This window comes from Leptonotus elevatus, chromosome 16 (assembly GCF_054856555.1).
Source record: "Leptonotus elevatus isolate MCC_2025b chromosome 16, RoL_Lele_1.0, whole genome shotgun sequence".
Lineage (NCBI taxonomy): Eukaryota > Metazoa > Chordata > Actinopteri > Syngnathiformes > Syngnathidae > Leptonotus > Leptonotus elevatus.
In genome coordinates this window covers 9,370,226-9,385,452 of record NC_141254.1, presented here as the reverse complement: position 1 = coordinate 9,385,452, position 15,227 = coordinate 9,370,226, and the positions used below count along the sequence as shown (strand labels likewise).

Sequence of the window (15,227 nt, the reverse complement as noted above, 5' to 3'; positions counted from 1 at the left end):
TATTTTTATTTATTTTGTAATAATATATGCGGTGTTTTAAGACGGTGCAAGCTTAAAAAAAAAAAGGGGGTCAAATATTTTCAGATAACTGACCTTCTTTTCTGTAGCTCCGGATGTACAATAGCGGAATAATTGCATTTAAAATAAACCTTCAAAGCTCATGTATGAAAACGAAGGACATTTTCACTATAATTATACTTTGTTAGTACGATATAGTTTCAGTTACTTTTTATTTTTATTTTATTTCATTACTGAAAATGTTTTTTCAATTATAATTTTATTTGTTAGTGCTGGCTAATTATAATAAGTTACTTTGGAAGGAAGCTACGAGTGGACCACCGATTTGGGTGTAATATTTTGGAAACATTTCAGTTGAATGCTCTGAGGTACAGTATATCATTTGGAATGATCGCACGTAACTGATTTTTACACTTGTATGTACATTACCACATTGAAAACGCTCTTTGTTAAAGTTGTACGTGATCATAAATGAGTTGAAACTGTAAAAAAAGCAGCAAAGCAAGCAATCTCATCTTCTTTTTTTTTCTAGCTGATTTTGGTGTGTCTGCTAAAAACAGCAAAACCCTCCAGAGAAGAGATACTTTCATCGGTACGCCGTATTGGTGAGTTCAACGCATCATCAATTGAGATTGCTGTATGGGCCGCATACTTTTTTTTTCTCTCTCTCGTTGCTCCCGTGTAACACGAGCTCTTAAAAATCTTATCTGTAGAAACTTTAAACGGCTGGAAATGCTTTTGACCTTTTAGCCATAAATGATCCATTAGTCCACAGCTGGATTAGGCAACGTTTTCGATGACTCCCTCCTCCAACACGGGTGATTCGAATGATCAGAAACCTGACAACGATCCTCACCTGTGTCGGAGGAGGGAGGCATGGAAAAGACGCATGACTTGCGGTTCTCCACGGCCAGGATTGTCCGCCCCTGGCCTGGTCGTCAGTGGTTCCTCCTCTTCAGCTGAACTATGTTAGAGTTCACTTTGCCAGCAAGCTGAATTCTTGCAGTATTTATTCACAAATGATCAATTCGCAACACAGGTCGGACCAATCAGGCGTTGTTTAGGGCGGGACACGAAGCTGTGACGAAACCTGGAAGCGCCGAGCCCGGGGGAAACACAAACAAACCTAACATGGATGAATGGATGCTGCAATTAATTCTGTTCTCGCAGAATGACTTTGTTTCCTTTTTGAAAAACGGCAAGAGGCGCTTTGCGCATCTTTAGCTGGTAAAGACGTTCGTGCTTTTTTATTCACCTACGACGACGACGATGGCATTCAAATCCGTTGCCGGGATTGGCACAAGATAATGTATCGTACAATCAGCCGGAAGTGCTGTTAGTGTCCCGCCTTTCCCGAGCAAATCTCTGTGGAGCAGTCCCAGATTGAAATTGTGAAGAACTGCAAACATAACTTATTTTTTTTTTTTTTTTGTGGTCCCGCGAAGGCGCAACCACGAGCAAATTGCCAGCAAAGCTAAATTGTTGATTCTAATTTGTGTGTGTGGATTGAGCAGGATGGCCCCGGAGGTGGTCATGTGCGAGACCATGAAGGACGCGCCGTACGACTACAAGGCCGACATCTGGTCCCTGGGCATTACCCTGATTGAACTAGCTCAGATTGAACCACCGCACCATGACCTCAACCCCATGCGGGTGCTGCTCAAGATCACCAAGTCGGATCCGCCCACACTGGACCAACCAAACAAATGGTGAGAAATCAGCTCAGTAAAACCTCTCAGCTTCCGTGCAATTAATTGAGAATTCTTCTTTCCTAATTGTGTACAATCGACGTGCCCCAATTAATCATCAAAATGAACAGCACGCTCTCGATGGATGTCTTTTAACTCGTTCACTCGCAGCCATTTTCACTGAAGCAACCCCCTTCGCTCCCGGCTGTTTTACGGGATTTTGATTGATTTTGCAAGGCCCACAGAATTTGTTCCGTTGCTATAATAACATGGAACCTACCAAAAGAAAAATGATTAGATTCTTCTATCAGGAAAAAAAGTATATTTCTTTCGGTTTCAGTTTTGCAGCAATTAGCAATAGAATATAGCTAAGTTTCATCATTATTTACAAATCAGTTTAAAACAGTGGGGAAAATAGCTTGTTGCAACATGGCCCTGGTTGAGCTCTTATACTCTGCTGCCACCTGCTAGCCGTTTTTGTATTCACTACCATTGCTTCAAGCATTCTCATCAGTTTAGAGGCTGCATCAAAGCCTTCTGTTTGCTCTAGCATAAAAAAAAACGTATAAATAAATTTTTTGGGACCATGGTAATATTTAAAGTAGAATGTATTTATGTTTTTTGGGAGCAAAAAAAAAAGTGTCTAATCAACTTCAAAAAGACGTATTGCCACCACGACTGTCAAGCCGAAGTTTACCTTTAGATGAAAGAGGAAGGGTTGTTTTTCACGCCGGTTTCCACCATATAAGACAACCACAACAACAAAAGTGACATATTTATTATATTATGCTGTAGTATTGTCATTACTTACTTGTAAAAAAACAACAACAAGACATTTGGTGCAAATTAATGTGTCCCTCCTAACCCTAACGGGCACATTACACTCTCTTACACTTGATAGAAATAAATGCCCCTCGCCATTATTATTCTCAGGATAGATTGTAATTTCCACTTTATGCTGTCCTATGTATTCACATGGCCACACACACACACACACACCCCTCACTCGGTGGCATTGGACCTAAAGAAGTGCTGAACAAGGACTTTTTCTGCGATAAGCAACACGGCCTCCATAAAGGTGTGCTGCAAGTGGCGTGGCCATCATTGGGGGTTGAGCGCTCGCGTTGCCAAAGGGCAGCTGAGCACGGCAGACGTGTTAAACCATCCTGCATTTCCCTCACGTGTCTTTGTTTCTCGTCTTTTACAGGTCACAAGAGTTCAAAGATTTCCTGAGGAGGGCTTTGGATAAGAACCCCGAGACCCGTCCGACTGCAGTGCAGCTCCTGGGGGTAAGGCGAGATGCATTCCACTCAACCTGCTTACTTGCCAGCAAACAGCTCCGTTTTGGGGGTCTTTTATATTCATCTGGACAAGTTCCACATCCTGGATGGGACGTTGACATGACCAAGCCTGACTATTTCACATTCACGCAGGATTTTATGGCTAAAATGCCTTCTATAACGCTTTTTATTTTTTTTATTTTTTTGCATTGAAGTCATGTTGTCAACAGATGAAGAAAACTAATATTTGGATTCATTTGGTTGCATGTGCAAGATGTCAACACCGAAAACCGTTCTGACTTGTTTGTTTATGAAATCAACAATTGCTATTCACACCGAAAACAGTCGTAGCACGGTACGAGATACGATGTGCTGTCGACGCTCCACCAAGCAACATTTGGAAGTTATATTATCAAAATGCTTGACAAAAGTTTGAAGCTCCTCAAAATCCGCAAAAGCTACACAGCCAAAATCCAAGTGCGCTTTGCGACCATCAGGCCAGCCTGATGATAACGATGATGTGAAGCAAATCGGTCAAAGTGAGCCCGGCGTTCTTTCGGAGCAGGAGAGCGGCACGGATTCACATTCCGAGCCACAGCTGAGGGAAAGTTGACATTCCCGGCGGCCTCATCTGATGTCGGGATCACGCCAAGCGCTGGCATGTCGGAGAGACGAAAAACTGAGATCCATGTTGGCACGCTCGGAAGAGACGGGCGGGCAGGCCTTTGGGCGCCGTGCGGGATGTTTTCGATACCTATCATGGCTTTGGCTTGGAATGCTTATCAGATAAGGTTTCTTAAATTCACATAGTTGTGTGTTTAGGGTCCGATTACCATGCTTTAAAGACACTGATGTACGGGGCTTTGTGAGTGTGTATGATTACAGCAGCTACTGTTATCTACCATTTATCTGTTTGTACTTAGGAAATGCATCACGTCTCAGTCAATTAGATTCGCTCCTAAATAGTTGATTTTATATATTGTCAGAATTCAAGGGTGGGAAAGGTTTGAAGCAAAGATAAAAAGCTGGTAAATTTGGCTAACTTCCTGCCTCATTAAATCGGGCTGTTGTTTTCAATCAGCCATTTTGAAAAAGGTACAGCAGCAAGCACAGGACACGACAAAAACAACAACAACAACGTGTGAGGCACACACTCGCTCAATTGCTCACCCGCGTTTTCCTATTTGGTCAGTCGCCCCAATGAAAAATGGGAATTAAAGATGGTCAGGATTTTTATCTCTGCCTTTTGAAAGGTGTTTACGCTCTTGGCTTTCGAAAGCACACTTTGCCCTCCCCGGTGGAAGATTGAGCCAAAACAAAATGGATTTCCTGTTGGAGGTGTGAAGTTGAAATATTGTGACATCGAGCCCCTCCCTCGTTTGAGCGACTCTTTTGTGTCTGCCTGACTGCCACCTGGTGCCGAAAGCCTGATTCCCTTTGTCGACGTTTGTTGCCCGCCAGCATCCTTTCGTCAGCTCTGTGACGACCAACCGTCCGTTGAGGGAGCTGGTGGCTGAGGCCAAAGCCGAAGTCATGGAGGAAATCGACGACAACGGAGAGGATGCGGAGGAGGACGACAACGCCGCCGCCGCGGATCTCACCGTGGTACCAAACCTTTCTATCATCTTTGCAGCTGGCAAAAATCGTCCATTAGCAAACGATTCGACAACTATTGTAGTCATGGGGTCATCGTTTAGGGGGCCATTGGTGATCTTCAAATGGTTCAAATCCTCTGCTTTCACACTCGACAGGAATGATTTGTCATTCGTTGAAGTGGAAGTCGAGCCAAAAAGTTGTGTTTGGAAAATCATCTTCTGCGTAGTCTAAAACAAGGTCTTGTGATGAGTATTTATGAGGTTTGTTTGTGGAATGGGACGAAAGCAGCAGGATCCTCCATCTTGGGTGGCGGCCATTTTGTCACTTGCGGTTACTCGGGGTTCAGGTGATGACCAATCACGGCTCAGCTTGCGAACATCACATAACCCAACTCAAGAAACAAGTGCCGCGATTGATCGGTACCCGAGCAACTGTCGACAGTAAGTGGCAAAATGGCCGCCACTCGAGATGGACCAAAACGGGAAGATTTTGCTACTTAAGTCCTATTCCACAAGCAAGCGCAGTATTAATTACTTTAATGAATTCCCTAATGCCTGTTTAGACAAATGCAGGGGCGCATACAAATTATTCCCGTCAAGAATATTTTTGGCTTAACTTCCGCTTTTAAAGCAGACTGTTTTGACATTTGCAAACATCTGCTTTTATTTTGGAAACCAAACTGCACCTGCAAATGAGCAACAATTATTGCTAAATAAACAGTATCAAAAAAAGGGTTTTGTAATACACATTAATGCAAAATAAAATGTTGTCCATACAATCTGTCACTTTTTGCCATGCCTGAAAGTAAAAGTTATTTGTTGACGTCCTTGTCGTTGCTCATATACGAAGGTCCGCTTTAAAAAGTGCAGACTGGAGAATTTTCATTTTGGTCAGAATTCGCACAAAATGTTGTGTATATCATATCCATCAGCTGTCAGAAGCTTTCATCTAAATTGATGCGGTTTTTTTTTTTTTTTTTTTGCAACATTGAAACCAAGAAAAAGATATCCCTGACCTACAAAGTGCACATGCAGCCAACTTTGCTTTTGTGCCAAAGGTCTAAAGGTTGTGTGTGCTGGGGCCATTCGTGTGTCCACCAGATTAGAAAGTAACGTCGAGCAGGAGGCTGCACTTTACCACCCTCAGCATAAACAAAAGAACAGTAACCGGAACACTGGCAGCCAGACGCGCTCTACATTTAGACGTTGGTATCACGCATGGAACAAAAAAGCAAATTATTTATGGCCGCACATTGTTTTGCCACAGCTTTTACAAAAAAAAAAAATCAGCTCAATCTTCACCACCATCATAAAGCTGCCAGTTTGTTTGAATTGAGACGGTTATTTGCAAAAATCCCCAAGATGAAATGTGTTTAGAAGCTCCACAGTGGCTGGAAAGGGTTACAAACATGGCTGCTTACTATTTCCCCAAAAATCGTAGTTTCAGGAATGGTGTCATTCTTGTTGCTTGCATCACTCCAGGTGTACTTGAGACTCGTACTGAAAATGGTGTTTTGCCACTTCATTCCATAACTAGCCAGTTTTCTCTTTGGCACATTAGACCAGTCAGACCAGTTTGGAAGGAGACCAGTCTTCAGGCGCCATCGCATCCTCCCCGATATCACCGCAGCCTTTAGTGGGAAAGCGTGCCGAATCGGTCTTGACGGCGGGAGACCAGCCGGACGCCGTCGCGGCCGCCCCTGTCCCCTTGCCGCGCCACAATCTCCCCTCCAGGGAGCAGGCGCATTTGGGAGACCAGCCCGAGTCGGACAAATACGAGAGCGGCGTGTCCATCAAGACTTCCAGCACGGACTCCGGCATCGAGGATGGGAAGAGTACGCCCACGTCGGAGGAAGAGAAGGTACGTCCATTTGCTCCTCCCATTGAACATAGCAGCTAATTAAACACGCAACAAAGTTGCACTGTAAATATTACGAGTATCGATGTTGGGCTGATACTTTCTTTCAAATGACAAGGATTATGTTTCCAGTGAATATGAAGTGTTTGAATTGTAAAGAACGCATATTTCCTTTTTTCCATGTTGTCCCATTTTGCAGGTGACTTCGGAGGCGGAACAGCTTCCGTCTCTGCCGCAATCGGATGCATCTGAAGAAAGTGTTGACAGCATGGAGTCTCCAGAGAGGGTCAGGAACCCGGCGTCCGCGGACCCCAGTACGGACATCTTGAATGTGCGATCTCCCGTTGGCCCGGCGCAGATCCCAGAATTCATTTCAGCCGCAGCGAGTTTGGGCCCGAGCGGCATCCTCAACAGGATGAACGCCGACCGGGCGTCGATGGGTTCCACCGCCGACGCGGTCTCGCCGTACATCAACGGACGGGTCAATAGCACGCGCTACTCGCACTCGGGCAGCTTTGATACGGACAGCATGAAGAGCCTGTCTTTGACGAAGGACAACTTCTCCGTATTTGCGAGGGTGAGTCCACTTCCTGTGCTATCCGCCGTCTTTGTACGTCACTTCGAAACAGTTGAATTAAGTGTAAAAACAAAACAAGAGGAGGAGCTGCCATTGTCCTTCCTGGTTGGAAAAAGCAAGGAAGTGAAAGTGTATTGTGGCTCGGGGCTGATTGTTTTTCACAATGCTTATTTTCAGCACACACGGGAGGTCGAATGTTGACGTTACGATCGTGTGACGTTTCGTTCTCGTTTGCCGTCTTGAAGTCTGGCCGAGTGTGAAACAATGAAAACAACAATGCTGTTGTAACGTAAAGCTTATAACACTCAATGGTACACATATTTCCGCTCTTAACCACGCGAGTCGTTTTTCCTGTCCAGTATATCAAGTTTGACGGCAGACACTCCTGCCTGTGAAAGTCTGGACATCATGCGCACGCTTCGTTATCTGACTAACATTGCACTTGTTGGCCTGCAATCGCAACATTTTGCTACTCTATCAAAGACTGTTGGGAGTCACTCCTAAAACTTTATTAAAAAAATATATATATATTTCATGTAATCTCAAACAGTACGTCCTATTTTGAGCGTTTAACAAGGTCCTTAAAGGGGAAGTCAACCCAAAAATGTTGTATGCAACCCTTTTCCCCAAATTTGAGTTGGGCAGCCATTTTGCCATTTCTGTCGACCGAGAATGACATCACAGTTGCTCAGGTAACGACCAATCATGGCTCACCTGTTGCCAGAGTTTGGTCATGTGACATTCGCAAGCTGAGCTGTGATTGGTCGTTAACTGAGCATCTTTGATGTCATTCTGAGGCAACAGCAAGTGGCAAAATGGCCACCCCCCTCAGATTGGGGGAAAACAATTATTTTTAGTTTTTAGACTAGTAGGGGCACATACAACATATTTTTGTCAAGAAAACTTTGGGGTCGACTTCCCCTTTTAAGTCTTAGATTTGCTTCTCTAAAATGAAAGCTTTAATTATCCATAAAACCGACACTCCATTTTTAAATGTGCTGTTCGAAGTTTGTGGTCACGTTTGCAGAATGCGAGGCATGCGTGGTCTTAAAAAAAAAAAAAGTATTCACATCATTTTTAGCTTTCAACTTGGTAGCCTGTAAAAATGTTGACTAATGTGAGCATGTTGTGTCAATTTGGGGCGGCGTGGCTCAGTGGTAGAGTGGTCGTCTCCCAACCCAGAGGCTGTGAGTTCGATCCAAGCGCGATAGAAATAAAGTACCGTTTAATGCCCGCATACGTGAACAAAACAAGCGTTTTTTCCAGTCAGCCATTTGCAATTGCAATCAAAGATGTCAAATGGGAGTGAGCCGCTTTCATGAGCGAATTGTTTGGCTCCAAATGGGAGGCCCAATGCGGCCTTTGTGTGGCCGGCGTCCAGCGCTTGACCTCGCTCAATGGAGGTCTCGCTCGTCTGGATGCGCCACAGTCGGTCTCTTATTTCTGGAGCTTTATGGACTGGCACTGAAGCACCACTCTGTGTTTGCTTGTTTACAAGTATCTGTTGTCAGTGCTGTTTTAATACCATAACAAACTACTTCTTATTATTCTGCGTAATGATTGTAATGAATAAGTAGCGTCGTCATAACTGATGATTCGCCAAAAATGTTCTGCTGACCTTTCACCTCCATCCCACCTCTGCTCTGCTTCCTGCAGGACTACTCGCGGAAGACTCTGAAGCGAACCAGGAAGTTTGTGATTGACGGCGTCGAGGTGAGCGTGACCACCTGCAAGATCATCAGGGACGATGAGAAGAAGGACGAGGAGATGAGATTCCTCAGGTATGTCAAGCAAACGAAGAGGAATGCTTCACCTGCTATCAGCATCTTCATCAACTGCAAAGGAACATTTGGGTGTAAGGGGGGAAAAAAAATGTACGGTAGTCCTTTTTCAAATAGGAGATAAATAGACATATACGGCTAAAAGGATTGCTTGAGGCGAAATTTTGTACATATACACTTGTTGCTAGAAGTATGCAATATATGTGCTCATACACGTCTGGTCAAAACAAAAAGAAGGAGGGTTTGTCACACGAAGGCGGTGTGAAAGCATTACGTGACGCCAATAAAGTTTTAAAGCTCTGGGAATAATAATATGGATGTGTGGTGTAAACATATTTGGCTGGCAAATCCGTATTTGCAAGTACGTCAATGAAGTTTAAAGCTATTTGCAAATATGTTCTTGTAGGATAAATGCTAAAAATGTTTCCCCCATAATGCGTTGTGCTATTTACTTGCGCATAAAAATGTTTTTTTTTTTTTTTTTTTTTTTTTGCATTTCATTATGTTATACCAGCATGCTTAAAAACTAAGTAAATGTGTTTTAATTATAATTTTTATGATGTCTTCAGTGCATGATTTCTACGGTGTATTGCGCAATTCAATACCCTGTGGCATTATGGGAAAAAGGCAAAGATTTGATCATTTAGCCTCCAAAACGCATATGCAAATGAGTTTAAATCATCTTCATCTCGACCCGTTTGTCGATCAAGCGTACGCCAAAAAGTCTCAACCAATGCCGTCCTGCAGTCTTATGACGCCACCTAGTGATTCCAATGTGGCATGTCAGCTGGTGACAAACCGTAACTGGAGCTGCTATTTGTGTGTTGAGGCGCCAGGAGCTGCGTGAGCTGCGTTTGCTCCAGAAGGAGGAACAACGATCGCTGGCTCAGCTGCACGGCAAACTGGAAACGCAGAAAGAGCAACTGCACAAACGCTTCGACCAGGAACTGAGTGTGAGATGCAACCCAACACCCGTCGTCCACTTCCTCGTCATGTGCTGCACTTGCTGATCGCTCAGTCCTCACCGATTTGTCCTCAACTTGTTAAGGATGTTTATTTTGGATTAAGATAAAACAAAAAAAAAGTCATTTCATGCTAAATGTGACCAAAAAATAGAAATGTTGATGCCAGCATCTTCCCAAAACAAGTTTTGCGAATGCCGCAATTTCTTCAAACTTTTTCTTTTCATATCTTGGTCATGCATAATTAACTCCTTAATTATGTCCTGTTGACAGGCCAAAAAGAAGTTCTACGACGTAGAGAAGGAGAACCTGGAGAAGCATCAGAAGCAGACCATTGAGAAGATGGAGGCGGACCACCAAAGTAAACTGAAAGACGAGACCAAACGCATTAAAGCTGAACAACAGCGTGAGCACCACGCGTTCCAGGATCGCGTCAAACACAAGAAAAAGGATGTAGGTACACCTTCAAACGCAGGCTCCTCCTCCTCAAAACAAACAGGAAAAAAAAAAAATCAATGAATGAATGAATTGATTGACTTCTTCCCATCAAATGAAAAAAGTGCAATTCGGTATGACGTCACTGATGGTTCACTCGATTGACTTGGTGAAGATTTTCACACTCGACAAACATTTGAATTGACAAACATTTCCCGTATATCTTAACGTGTCTTTGGCCGGATTTAGAAAACATGAGATCAAAATGTGTTCTTTGTAGCCTCACGAGTCTGAAAGTGAAAATGAGGTCACAGTTGCTTCAGGGCTCAGGTAGTGACCAATCACGGCAAAGCAGCTGAGCTGTGATTGGTTGTTAGGTGTACCCTACGCAAAATGAAATGGATGAAAACGGCTGGAATTTGTTATTCCGCAAACGCCATCATTAGAATGTCCTGTTTCGACATACAACATATTCTTGTCAAGAAAATGTTTGGCTTGACGAGACTTCCCCTTTTTAACTCTTTTGCTGCCACACGTTGTCCAAAAAACCACCCGACAGTGCCAGCCGATTTCGATCATTTTAACTCTGAATATTGTGTGGGAAGCTACATAAACATGCAACACACAAAATGAAAGGATCGTGTTCCATTCTTCCATAAGAAAAAAAAGTATGTTTCTACCTTATTCCGTTCTTTAGTAATTACCATTTGAAAATAGGTCATTTAGGTGACATTGAGCAAAAACAGTGACTTGGACACGAATATTTTTAGTAACGCTCTGTGAATTAGATTTAATGTGGCAAAGGCTTTGATCATTCACGTCATCCTTGAAAAAGTTCCATTTCATCAGATTCAACATATTTCATTGTAAGGTCCATATTGTCTATAGTACCGGGAGAACTTTGAAAAGAGATACAATGCTGCCATCTGCTGGCCATAGTTAGTGGGTGTTTTGGAATTTTACAACCACAATGACAAGGCAACGCTGCGCAGACGTTCCACTGCCCCGTAAACGTCAATTAACGTTTTTGGCGGCATTCATTTGGATTTTAGTATACGTCATTAAACGTTTTTGGTGGTTAAGATGCAGCAAGTTAGCGAGTTGTGTGAATCTCCTTTTTTGTTTTTGTTTTCCCTCCTGTGCAGTTAAAACAATCTGTCGACAAGCTGCCAAGAAGTGAGCGCAAAGAACAATTGAAACTACGCATGAATGCCTTCCAAGAAAGCCGGCAACAAGAGGTGCGTCATGAGAAAGTCATCTTCATCATCTTCATCATCATCATCATCATCATCATCATTTCATGTTTGATTGATCTTCAGGAGGAAGAATTTTTGGCAGGTCAGAAGAAGCAACTGGACTCGACCATCAACCAAATCCTCTTCAACAACAAGAAGGAGATTGCCGATACCGAGCGGGATTGTCTCATGAAGAAACAGCAGCTAATGCGAGGTCGGTCGGTCGTCAGAGTGGCGTGCGTGCGCCGCCTTCCATCATCCGTCTGACGATCCCATCTGGCCGTCCTTCTTCCTCAGATCGCGAATCTTCGCTATGGGAAATGGAGGAAAGGAGCCTCCACGAGAGACATCAGCTCCTCAAGCAGCAGCTCAAAGAGCGATATTTCCTGCATCGACATCTCCTCCTCAAAAAGCACGGCAAGGTAATCCCCCCTCGTCATCATATGTACGTTTATTAGGGATGATTCAAGCGGAATAATACTGAAAGCTGTCGAGGAAGATGAATGCGTGTTTTGTGGCTTGAATGCACATCGAGTGCTTCAGTCATGCATTTCGATCATGGGAATATTCTCCCGGCTGCTTAAAGTAACACTAAGGAAATTTTCAAGCTTAATAAAATCTTTTCAGAACTCTTCTGATGAAACATCGACTTAAACTAGTTGAATGGTACCGTTGCGATGGCCTGAGGGGGTCTGTATCATTTTTACTGGCACTGAGCAAACTTTGAAGAGGATGGTAGGAACACTGCCACACAAAAAAACTACAAATGTGCTGACTGCTTTATGGCATACGTCAAAAGCTAACCCAGATGAAAGGACAGTCGAGGATCAAAATTGGCCCAGATTTCACTCGCTGGAGTGAGCTAAAAAAAAAAAATGACTCAATGCGCTTGTGGTCTTCCTTCAGACATAACAATACCGCTTTTGTCCATATGGCGTCGCCATAATCAACGTCAACGGAAAGTTCCTTGGTGTTAAGCATTAAGTTGGAAAGGGCGTATTTTTTTGGGCTGTGCGGATTCTCCCATTGACTTAATTGTGTCAGTTAGGCACTCTGGGTCATGCCACATTTCAATGAGGTCGTAAGCCACCCCCCCCCCCCCCCCTCCAATTTAACGTATTTTCCCAGAAACGTGCACGTCTTTGCTCTTGCGTAAGTGCTCAGGAGGCTGTACTAAGGACTAGCGCCTCTTGAAAGTCAAACTTGATATTGAGCCAATCAACTGCTTCCGCTGGTGACTTTTGTTTGTCTGAAAGCGCAGCTCAAACAATTGTAACTTTGGTTTTATTTGACATACAATGGGGGGGGGGGGAAATGTATTTGATATTTATATAGACTTCCTATTAGATTTTGGCCAAATACTTTTTTTTTTATAGGGATAGACCGATTATCGGCATTTTACAAATATCGGCATCGGCCATTTTGAAGAATCATATGAGATACGGCCGATAATAGATCAATATAAAAAAAGTGTTAACTTCAGGGAACTATTTATTTAAAATTTCAGTTAACATTATAAGACATGCTGCAGACCCTGGGAACTCTACTCTCTGTTTTTTGTTTGAAAATAAAAACTAAGATGAGTAAAAATGTAATACTTAAGATATTTATACATTTTGGATGAGTATTTCCTGTAGAAAACTTTAGTGAGTTATTTACTTTAAGATTTTATTTAACTAGACATAATTGTTAGATTTTTAAAACGAAGATGTCTATTGACATCTTATCAACATTTATTTAGTTATTTAAACTGCAATATTTTACGAATCTGAAAAGTTGTTCAATAAACATGCTTAAAAATTCAACAAATTTATGAGCTGGAGTTTGTATTTCTTCAAATTCTGATGCCAATATTTTCCCTTTTTAGTGAAAATAAATATTGGCTCCAAATATCGGTTATCGCCGTCCTCGACTACTAATAATTGGTATCGATATCGGCCCTGAAAAAAACCATATTGGTCTATCTCTACTTTTCTATCCCTCTGTATGCTGTTTATGAAATCCACACACGTGTCACATTCGCGCGTCCGTACATCACCAACACTCGCTTTTCAGCTCCAAATATGGGTTGAGTCCTTTGATGAAATGATTTTCATTGTGTACTGGATGCCCAAAAAAAAAAAAAAAAACGGGAAAATGGCCGCGCATTCAAAGTGCGTAAGAAATGAACTTCAGCGCCATCGAGGGGGGGGAATCTGCCGCTTAGTGTCTTGTGTTGACGTCATGTCCAATCCAGGAGGTGGAACACATGGATTGCTACAACCAGCGCATGATCGAGCTCCTGAAAGCTCAACATCAGCAGGACAAGCACCGCCTGCCCAAGAACCAGCGGCAAGAAGCCAAAACCCGCTTGGCCATCTTCAAAAAGAGCCTGCGCATCAACTCCACCGGAAACTCCTCCGAGGACCGCGAGAAGATCAAACAGGTACCCGCAGCAACGAGATGGCAGATTGTTGGACCGCTACTTAATTTAACTAAAACTAAGCATTTATTAACTAATAAAAGCTAGCAGAACCACCCTGAACTAAAATGCTAGAAAATGTAGTTAGTAAAGTAATCCAAGTACCATAATATTAAAGTAATGTAACTGTATTACTTTTGGATTACTCCAAGATTGAGTATGCTCATGAAGACAAAATAAAAATAAATATCACCACAATATAAATTCTATGTAATGTGCCCCTGCTATTTGTGGGTGATTGTGACCCGGGCAGCCTACAAATAGCAAAAATCCTAGTGTAATTAAAAAGCATGATTGATTGATTGATGGCCATATGCTGTTTTCCAACTGTCACTGAAAGCAACCATACCTCATAGATAGATAGATCCAATGAGGATGACAATGTGTGACATCAACTGCAAAATGAACTTTTATTCCAGTCACAAGTTTAGCCGTGTATATGTTGTGTATGATGTTTAAATAGTGAATTGGTGGGAAGAAGATCTGTTTGGAAGGTGTAACTCACATTATGGTTGTAGGCTAGCGGGCTAGCTAGCAAGAAGCTACAGCGCGTAGCATGCCGCTGGACTCTCAGCTCAAACTTTCGCTCCGAGTAAGTTCCAGTGAATACCGGTCGCCATTTCCTCCTCTCGCCCGTGAAGCTTTTTCAAACTGCTAGCGTGTGGAGGACACGACTCGTCAGTTTGTTCGTTCCCACCTCCCCGACTTGTAGCAACGCTCGCTCTCGCTTTCTTGCTCTCTCTTGCACTCTTTCTCTCTCGCACTCTTTTTCTCTCTCTCTCGCACGCTCTTTCTCTCACACGCGCTCTCGCACTCTTTCTCTCACACACACTCTCGCATGCGCTCTCTCGCTCGCACTCTCGCTCTCTTTCTCTCGCTCTCTCTTTCTCTCCCTCCCGCTCTCTCGTTCTCTCCCTCCCTCTTTCGCACTCTCTCATCATAGAAATTGTCATCCCCATTTTTAATAAATGTACCTTATAATCTGATTACATGTTTTTCCTGTAACTGTAATGGAATACAGTTACAATTTTTTTGCAATCTGATTATGTAACGGCGGTACTCCCCAAGCCTGATTATAACCCTGATTGCAATATTGAAGGGGGAAAACGTGCCCACGCGTAATATTTGCCACATTGTTTTTCCTGCAAAGTTTTCCCAGCAGGAAGACAAACGTCAAAAGACGGAACGGCAGCTCCAGCAGCAGAAGCACGACAACAAAATGCGCGAGACGCTGGCCGAGTGCGAGGCCAACATCCGAGAGCTGCAGCAGATGCAGGTACGCCACGCGGCCGAGTTGTCCTTTCTTTTCCCAGTCTTTGCACAACGTCCTGACCCGC

General features: G+C 43.2%; 1 protein-coding gene across 2 annotated transcripts in view; it reads left to right on the top strand.

Moving 5' to 3' along the window:
• The window catches only part of stk10 (serine/threonine kinase 10), a 31,867-nt gene that overhangs the window by 15,088 nt on the left and 1,552 nt on the right, over positions 1-15,227 (top strand). For both annotated transcript variants that reach the window (XM_086098834.1, XM_086098835.1), the window contains exons 5-18: positions 551-623; positions 1,533-1,727; positions 2,914-2,995; positions 4,448-4,591; positions 6,143-6,442; positions 6,639-7,016; positions 8,673-8,797; positions 9,627-9,750; positions 10,033-10,212; positions 11,340-11,432; positions 11,514-11,643; positions 11,727-11,851; positions 13,666-13,854; positions 15,041-15,166. In XM_086098834.1, the coding sequence (XP_085954960.1) occupies positions 551-623; positions 1,533-1,727; positions 2,914-2,995; positions 4,448-4,591; positions 6,143-6,442; positions 6,639-7,016; positions 8,673-8,797; positions 9,627-9,750; positions 10,033-10,212; positions 11,340-11,432; positions 11,514-11,643; positions 11,727-11,851; positions 13,666-13,854; positions 15,041-15,166 (2,264 nt within the window). The remainder of the gene's footprint in view (positions 1-550; positions 624-1,532; positions 1,728-2,913; positions 2,996-4,447; positions 4,592-6,142; positions 6,443-6,638; positions 7,017-8,672; positions 8,798-9,626; positions 9,751-10,032; positions 10,213-11,339; positions 11,433-11,513; positions 11,644-11,726; positions 11,852-13,665; positions 13,855-15,040; positions 15,167-15,227) is intronic.